The sequence below is a fragment of the Ahaetulla prasina genome, chromosome 14 (assembly GCF_028640845.1).
Source record: "Ahaetulla prasina isolate Xishuangbanna chromosome 14, ASM2864084v1, whole genome shotgun sequence".
NCBI classification, from domain to species: Eukaryota; Metazoa; Chordata; class Lepidosauria; order Squamata; family Colubridae; genus Ahaetulla; species Ahaetulla prasina.
Window position 1 is genome coordinate 16,974,695 of NC_080552.1, and position 9,673 is coordinate 16,984,367.

Sequence of the window (9,673 nt, forward strand, 5' to 3'; positions counted from 1 at the left end):
TTTTCTTCTACGAAACAGATATCCTTGCCAGTTGGCACAGATAGCAACAGGTGAATAAATGAGCTAACACCGATCTGTTCCTTTGCATGCTGATTTTAAAAAGGCAGAATTGCTCCCACTGATCGTTTATTTTCACACACCAAATCTCGATTTTTACAGAGAAGCGTAGTTTTTAAAAAAAACAGAAGCAGCAGCAAAGAACATGGGTTAGCCAATCTGTTCCAAATCAAACGAAGGTCAATTTAATAGAAAACAACGTACAAAAAAAGAAAGACCACGTACAAACTGGAAAGTATTATACCCCTGCAATGATGTTACGCTGTGAATGTTTATTTTCAGACAAGAAATCCCTCCCAGAGAAAAGCTGGATTTTTCTCTCCTTAAACATCTGCGCAAGAATTATAAGTTTGGAGCGTTAACATGCCTTTCTAACAATGTAACTGCGAATAGAACATTTTCCAACGAAAGATGTATATTTTCCCCAAAGCCCCGTTCGGTTAATATTTTACAATTTGCTTAAGAAGGCTCTCTACAAAGCAAGCCCATAAAAGTTCCTCCAGGCTCAATATTCACCTGTTAAAAAGAATTACAAGAAAAACCTGAACATGTTTCCAGGTTAGAAAAAGTACCAAAACATTAAACTACCTATTCTCATAGACTTGAGGGGGGGGGGGGAGTCTCCAAACTTGGCCACTTTTAAGACTTTGTGGACTTCAACTCCCAGAATTCACGCATGGCTGAAGCTGAGGAATTCTGGGAGTCAAAACCCACCTGTCTCAAAGTTGCCAAGTTTAGAGACCCCTGTCATAGACTGAATGACATCTTAAGAGGTGCTGTTTTTCCAGAGGGGATCAGAATACGAGATCCCCAGATCCACCAGCTCAAGAGGAGAGGGATCACTTTTGTTCTCACGTCCTGCTAGACTTCGCATCAGGATGCCGGCTTGGTAACTAGAACCGTGATCACACATGAAAATCTGGCAGTAAACAGCTGCCATAATTTCCTTGGGGAAAAAAATCTACGATTTGGAGACACAAACGGTTGAGGATCAAGAGTTAAAAACAGGATTAAAAAAATACCAACTACAAGCGAATAGGCAGCGTAGCCTTTGTTGACCTCCCTACTCCAGAATAAAAAAAAAAACTGGGAGTTTTTTTGTCATGATAATCAGAATAGGAAGGGATAATTTTAAAACCTTTAATAAGCCAACTTTTCTAGTATCAACTACTTTCAACCTCAGGCATAATTTAGGAACGATCCACACATACACCCAGCCCCACCTCCCATTACCCAAACTTGGCTGCGGTTTTGTAATTTTAACTTTAAACTTTAAAAAGCCAGAACGTGGGGCCATCTGGATTGGGAAGAAAATCCAGCAGAAAAATATTTGGCGGGTCAGCATAGTGCTTTTTCGTCCAAAGGATAGGACTCATAAGTGGCTCTGGGTCAGGAAACGGCTAGCCAGAGTTTGATCCAACCACAATTGTTTTGTATGGAACACGTGGCCCTTGGACCATCTTTGACAGCATGAAAACCTATGGACTACAACTCCCAGAATAGCTGAATGGGGAATTCTGGGAGTTGGAAGTCCACAGATTTTAAAAGTTGCCGAGACTGGACAGCCCTGAATTACAGGTTGTGAAAACCGTGGCTTGAATCATTCAGTTGGAACCCCGCACCTCCCAATCCAGAATACATAACTACAAGGCAGGAATGGTGGGGGGAGATTGTCTGAGACGAACTGCGCTTTAGCCAAGTCACCTACAGCAGAGGTCTCCAACTCTTACTAACTTTAAGGCTTGTGGACTTCAACTCCCAGCTTTGCTGGCTGAGGAACTCTGGGAGTTGAAGTCCACAAACCTTAAAGTTACTAAGGTTGGAGACTCCTGACCTAGAGAACAAACATCAACCCCTGACATCATCAACCAGCCACCCATCCTGCAGATTTTTCCTTTTTTAAATTCTTGGCTCTTTCATTCACGGTCCTAGTCCTCATGATTGTCGTTGGAAGCGGTCTCCGTCTTCCCTTGGCGCTCGTTTTGGTTTTCCTTCTGCGCTTCGGTTGTTTCCGCTCCAGGCGTGTCGTTCTCGTGGGATGGTTTAGGAGCCTCTGGCTGCCCCTCTGCTTTGCTTTTCACCACCTCCTGAAGGTTGTACTTTCGGAAGAGAACGTAGTCCTTGACCACACTCAAGCAGCAGATGTTCTTGATGATCTCCACCACAATGGTGTATTCGGGGTTACTCAGGTCGACCTTGTTTTCTGGGTTGAGGTGGCCCACTACGCCTGTAAGGCAACGATGGAAAGAAGGCTTAAATTATTGCCTTAATTTAATTTCATAACTCACTCTTTCATAACTCTTCGGACAGTGCTGGCTCTTGGGCTTTGAAACGGAGATGTCAGGAACAACTAGCACAGATGATTAGGGGACTGGAGGCTAAAACATATGAAGAACGGTTACTAGATGGACATTACCTTACAGATGACCCCATTCCTGTTAAAGACCTCGGAGTTTTCATGTCAAATGATCTAAGTGCCAAAGCCCACTGCAACTACATAGCAAAAAAAGCTCTAAGAGTTGTAAACCTAATCTTGCGTAGCTTCTTTTCCAAAAACACCACACTACTAACCAGAGCATATAAAACATTTGCTAGACCAATTCTAGAATACAGCTCCCCTTTTTGGAACCCTCACCACATCTCTGACATCAATACAATTGAACGTGTCCAGAAATATTTTACAAGAAGAGTTCTCCATTCTTCTGAAAACAACAAAATACCTTATCCCACCAGACTTGAAATCCTAGGCTTAGAAAACTTGGAACTCCGTCGCCTATGACAAAACCTAAGTTTAACTCATAGAATCATCTATTGTAATGTCCTTCCTGTTAAAGACTACTTCAGCTTTAATTGCAATAATACTAGAGCAACCAATAGATTTAAACTTAATGTCAACCGCTTTAATCTAGATTGCAGAAAATATGACTTCTATAACAGAATCATCAGTGCTTGGAATACTTTACCTGACTCTGTGGTCTCTTCCCATAATCCTAAAATCTTCAACCAAAAACTGTCTACTATTGACCTCACCCCATTCCTAAGGGGACCATAAGGGGCGTGCATAAGCGCACAAACGTGCCTACCGTTCCTGTCCTATTGTTTTTCTTTTCTTCTTCCTATATACATATATGCTTATACCTCCTTATATTTACCCATATATGTGTTTATATATTATATAATCTTTTTGTATGATACCTACATATATTGTTATGACAAAATAAATAAATAAAATAATAAATAAATAAATAAACAGTTGCAGGAACTGGGTATGTCTAGTTTAATAAAAAGAAGGACTAGGGGAGACATGATAGCAGTCTTCCAATATCTCAGGGGTTGCCCCAAAGAAGAGGGAGTCAAGCTATTCTCCAAAGCACCTGAGGGTAGAACAAGAAGCAATGGGTGGAAACTGATCAAAGAAAGAAGCAACTTAGAACTAAGGAGAAATTTCCTGACAGTTAGAACAATTAATAAGTGGAACGACTTGCTTGCAGAAGTTGTAAATGCTCCAACACTGGAAATTTTTAAGAAAATGTTGGATAACCATCAGACTGAGATGGTGTAGGGTTTCCTGCCTGGGCAGGGGGTTGGACTAGAAGGCCTCCAAGGTCCCTTCCAACTCTGTTGTTATATTGTTATATTATATTATAGATGTGTAAGGGGAATCTTTACCTTTACCTTACCTGCTAGCTCTTTTATAACTTCTTCCCTGCTGAGGTGGCTGTTATTTCGCGCCTTGTAAACAATCTGGAAAGTGCCCTTTTGGGGGCTTTTGAACCAGGGTTCGAAAAAGGTCTCTGCATACCGCTTCATGTCTTCGAGAAAGGCTTTGCAGGTGCCCGACACAGGGAGCATGCGCAAGATGACCCTAGTTTTCTTCTTTTTGGTGGCATGCATGTCCTTTAGGATGTGGTGGACCAACTTCTCAGGTTCTGCAAGGACACACAAGCGTGAGGATTCAAAGGGAGGCTGTTTCAAGTGAGAAGCACCGGCGTTCTTAGAAGCACAGTTCTCTGGACATGAAAAAGAACTTAAGGTAGTCCTCGGTTTTATGACTGTAATGGAGGCTGCCTATTATGGTCATAAGCCACGTGGTCCTAAAATCAGGTCCATCATGTGAACAGACCCGATTTTACGACCTTTTCTTGTGGCGGTTGTGTTGTGACTTCAGCCCCCGAACCTGGCCCCATGCCCGAAAATGACTCTGAGAGTGAGGGGGAAGGGCCGGTAAGGCTTACCTCGGGAGCACCGATGCCTTTGGCTCGGCTCCAGGAGCCAGAACCAGACCAGTCAGAGGATGTAATGAGGCCGTCATCCCCTGATTCCTCCCTTCCCCAGGCTATGCCTTCAGACCCAGCTGATAATAATAATAATCAAGCTTGGATTGACCCACGCTTCAGAAGATTAGAGAGGCGGCGTCATCAAAAGGAAGAGTGGGGCAGGAGCCCCACCCCACAGGATATATAAGGAGCTTTGGGACTGCTCTCACTCCACGGGAAGCAAAAGTTTAGCTGAACCGTTTCAAAAAGAGCTGAAAGTCTTGCTACGTGAATCATTCGTTTGAACTTTGGCAGGCAGCTGCGATTTCTCTGCCAGGACTGATAAGAGCCGTGAATCCACTGGCCGAAGGCCAGCTCGTGGGTCTGAAGTGGGGAAAGAGACAGAACAGGTTGTTAAGCCAATCATCATGGGCGTTAAGTGAATCCGCAGTCATTAAACAAGTGTTGCGGATGTTAAGCCAACTCATTGTTCACCATGGGGTGTTTTTTGGCTAAAAAAAAAACAGGAATAAAGCTTTTGGGATGCTGGCTAGGAATTCTGGGATCTACCCTTGTTTTTAAATTGCCATGGTTATTTTTTGTTTCTTCGTAAGTCGTTTGGGCTCTTTTAGGAAGGGTGATGTATAAATAAAATTAGGAATAAAGCAAATCCTAATCATTTTATTGGCAGACTCTTTGCACACATACCGACACCCAGCGTCCGAATAAAAACCACGTTGTTAGCACCACTCTCCACCGACTGGAACCGACGCTGCTTCTGTTCCGTAGAGGTACGGATCTGATCCACTTCTTTTTTCAAAGCTGCCTCAGCATCATCTTCCTCCTCTTCTTCCTCCTCCTCATTCCCAGAGAGCCTGTCATCCTCTCGCTCTGCAAACTTAGCACAGGCAAAAATACATAAATACAAAAACACATATTGTCTTATGACCACAGGGAGCCCAAACTTTCCGCTGCTAAGCAAGACGGTTGAGTGACTTCTGTCCCATTTTATAACCTTGCCTACAAAAGGTTAAGCGAATCCCTGCAATTGTTAAGTGACTGAATCTGTCATTAATCTGGCAAATCTGGCTTTCCCCCCATTGACTTAGCTTGTCGAAAAAGCCAGCTGGGAAGGTTACAAACAGTGGTCACATGTGACCCGAGGAAATGGAACCATCATATATATATATATATGCCAATTGAGTGGTGCAGTGGCCTAATCGGGAGGCTGAGTGAGTTCGATCCTAGGTAGTGGCAGATATTTCTCTCTCTGGGCACAATGAGTAAAATATCTGCTGCGAACTCTGCATTGGTGACAGGAAGGGCATCCGGCCAGTAAACACTCAGCTCCATTCAGTTGCCCCGACTACACCCCGATGCAAGAGATTATGGGGGTCATTAACAGACAAAAAAAAAAAGGTCATGAAAAGAGCAAAAAAAAAAAAAACCTACGCCAGTTGCCCAACGTCCAGATTTTGATCATGTGACCATGGGGGTGCTGCATCGGTCCTAAGTGTGAAAACCCATCTTATATAATATGACAGAGTTGGAAGGGACCTTGGAGGTCTTCTAGTCCAACCCACTGCCTAGGCAGGAAACCCTACACCACTTCAGACAAATGGTCATCCAACATCTTCTTAAAAACTTCCAGTGTTGGAGCATTCACAACTTCTGGAGGTGAGTTTTTCCCACTGATGAATTGTTCTAACTATCAGGAATTTTCTCCTTAGTTCTAAGGAGAACTTAGTTCTTAGTTCATTCGAGACAATGACGAATCCGCATATAGACGAGAGGTCGAACGACTAGCCTTGTGGTGCAACCAAAACAATCTGGAACTGAACACACTCAAAACCGTAGAAATGGTGGTAGACTTTAGGAGAAACCCTTCCATACTTCCACCTCTCACAATACTTGACAACACAGTAGAAACCTTCAAATTTCTAGGTTCTATCATATTGCAAGATCTCAAATGGACAGCTAACATCAAAAACATCATTAAAAAAGGACAACAAAGAATATTCTTTCTGCGCCAACTCAGTAAGCTCAAACTGCCCAAGGAGCTGCTGACTCAGTTCTACAGAGGAATTATTGAGACTGTCATTTGCACCTCTAGAACTGTCTGGTTTGGTTCTGCAACCCAACAAGAAAAACACAGACTTCAGAGGATAATTAGAACTGCAGAAAAAATAACTGCTGCCAACCAGCCTTCCATTGAGGACCTGTATACTGCACGAATCAAGAAGAGGGCCGTGAAAATATTTGCAGATCCCTCGCATCCAGGACATAAACTGTTTCAACTCCTACCCTCAAAACGACGCTATAGAGCACTGCACACCAGAACAACTAGACACAAGAACAGTTTTTTCCCGAAGGCCATCACTCTGCTAAACAAATAATTCCCTCAACACTGTCAGACTATTTACTGAATCTGCACTACTATTAATCGTTTCATAGTTCCCATCACCAATCTCTTTCCACTTATGACTGTATGACTATAACTTGTTGCTGGCAATCCTTATGATTTATATTGATATATTGACCATCAATTGTGTTGTAAATGACCATCAATTGTGTTGTAAATGACCATCAATTGTGTTGTAAATGACCATCAATTGTGTTGTAAATGTACCTTGATGAACGTATCTTTTCTTTTATGTACACTGAGAGCATCTGCACCAGGACAAATTCCTTTTGTGTCCAATCACACTTGGCCAATAAAATTCTATTCTATTCTATTCTAAGTTACTTCTCTCCTTGATGAGTTTCCACCCGTTGCTTCTTGTTCTACCCTCAGGTGCTTTGGAGAATAACTTGACTCCCTCTTCTTTGTGGCAGCCCCTGAGATATTGGAAGACTGCTATCATGTCTCCCCTAATCCTTCTTTTCATTAAACTAGACACACCCAGTTCCTGCAACCGTTCTTCATATGTTTCAGCCTCCAGTCCCCTAATCATCTTTGTTGCGCTTCTCTGCACTCTTTCTAGAGTCTCCACATCTTTTTTACATCGTGGCGACCAAAACTGAATGCAGGATTCCAAGTGTGGCCTTACCAAGGCATTATAAAGTGGTATTAACACTTCACGTGATCTTGATTCTATCCATCTGTTTACGCAGCCCAGAACTGTGTTGGCTTTTTTAGCAGCCGTGGCCACTTCAGCCGCAGAACGAATGGTTGTAAGTCGAGGACTCCCTGCATTAGAACTATTTTTTAAAAAAAATATTTATTTATAACACAACACAACATAACATAACAAACACAAAACACATAATGTACATTCCCTTTTTACAACTGTTTTGTAGCAGCAATCTCCTAATGATTACATTTTCTCCCAATTCCCTTTATAATCTTTAGACCCTTCCTGTCCCATTATCCCTTATTACTCTATAATCCCTATCACGTATAAAATTAAATTTAGACATCTTTATACACTATCTAACATACTTCTGCATTAGAACTATTTTTACCTTTTCCCACTTCGGGCCATAGAAGAAGAAGAAAAAAAAAACACCCACCACCCACCCCAGCTTTATTTTTTTATTTTATTTATTTGTCAAACACAACAGTATATATAAGTATAAGCATGAAATAACCATATGAATTGGATACAATCAAAGGGAACATTAGGACAGGAATGGTAGGCACGCTGGTGCTCTTATGCACGCCTCCTTACAGACCTCTTAGGAATGGGGTGAGGTCAATAGTAGATAGTCTTTGGTTAAAGCTTTGGGGATTTTGGGAAGAGACCACAGAGTCTGGTAGTGCATTCCAGGCATTAACAACTCTGTTACTGAAGTCACATTTTCTGCAATCGAGATTGGAGCGGTTCACATTAAGTTTAAATCTATTGTGTGCTCGTGTATTGTTGTGATTGAAGCTGAAGTAGTCTTCAACTGGTAGGACGTTGTAACAGATGATTCCATGAGTTAAACACAGGTCCTGTCGAAGGCGGCGTAGCTCTAAGCAACTAGGTAATATCATCACTGCTAGAAGGGAGAGGTAGTTTATTTATTTATTTTATTTATTTATTTTATTTATTTATTTTGTCACAACAGTATATATAAGCCTAAGCATGAAAGTAACTCTATAATATATAAGCATATATATATAAGCATAAGCACGCAATAACTATATTAATTGGATATAATGAAAGAAAACAATAGGACAGGAACGGTAGGCACGTTTGTGCTCTTATGCACGCCCCTTACACCTCTTAGGAATGGGGTGAGGTCAATAGTAGAGTTTTTGGTTAAAGTTTTGGGGATTTTGAGAAGAGACCACAGAGTCAGGCAGTGTGTTCCAAGCATTAACAACTCTGTTACAAAAGTCATATTTTCTGCAATCAAGGTTGGAGTGGTTAACATTAAGCTTGAATCTATTGTTTGCTCCTGTATTATTGCGATTGAAGCTGAAGTAGTCTTTAACAGAAAGGACATTGCAATAGATGATTCTGTGTTTTAAACACAGGTCTTGTCGGAGTCGGCGGAGTTCTAAATTTTCTAAGCCCAGGATTTCAAGTCTGTTGGCATAAGGTATTTTGCTGTATTCAGAGGAGTGGAGGACTCTTCTTGTAAAATATTTCTGGACACGCTCAACTGTCAACAAGCCAGCAGGAGAAAAAAAAGCAAGAGGGGCTGCCAACGTCGCGGGACTACATTTCCCAGCATTCCCACTGGGGCGCTCGGCTGAGCGGGAATCCTGGGAGTTGTAGTCCCGAGCCTTCCAGGCCGTCTCTGGAAGCGGGACAAGCAGCCAGGTAGTCCCCAGTGGCTTCTTCTCCTCCCCACCAAACCACCCCCCCCCACCCGGGCTCACCTGCTCGGGCCCGTAGAGCTGCTCTCCGTACTCGCCCAGCAGGCTGTAAGCTTCGGCCACGCACTTGCGCTCGTTCATGTTGCAAGTGATGAGGATGCCGCACATGCCGGCCTCTAGCTGGCGCCGACCGCCCGGCCGGGCTCGCTTGGCCGCCTGCGAGTACTGCCCTTTGGGCGGCCGTCGCTTGCGAGACGCCGCCGACGCCGTTGCCACCACCGCCGGCGGCGTCGTCTCCACGGCAGCCATGGGGAAGGCGGCGGGTGAAAGGCGGCGCAGGCGCAGCAAGGCGCCGCCACCCGGGAGCGGCCGCGAGCGCGCGAGGCGGGCCTTGATGGCGTCATCCGACCGCGCGCCCGGAGCGCGTTTTGTTGCTAGACCGTCGGAGATTAAAAAAAAAGAAAAAAAAAAGGTAGAAGGCCATAGAGTCGAGGCGCGGAAATTCCAGAGAGAGTTGGGTGTTGGGTGGCTCCAGCTAGTGGCCGTCCCGAGTTCTGCAGCCCGGGTCTGACAGAAGTGGATTGTTAAAAAAGAGACAGACGGCCGAAAA

General features: G+C 43.5%; 1 protein-coding gene across 1 annotated transcript; it reads right to left on the minus strand.

Moving 5' to 3' along the window:
* Positions 1-219: 219 nt before the first annotated feature.
* Positions 220-9,445, minus strand: THUMPD1 (THUMP domain containing 1). The gene is made up of 4 exons (XM_058157185.1): positions 9,127-9,445; positions 5,022-5,211; positions 3,738-3,986; positions 220-2,284 (listed from the first exon to the last, which is right to left on the minus strand). Exons 1-4 carry the CDS (start codon positions 9,370-9,372, stop codon positions 1,986-1,988), a joined length of 984 nt encoding a protein of 327 aa, XP_058013168.1. The 5' UTR covers positions 9,373-9,445; the 3' UTR covers positions 220-1,985.
* Positions 9,446-9,673: the final 228 nt, after the last annotated feature.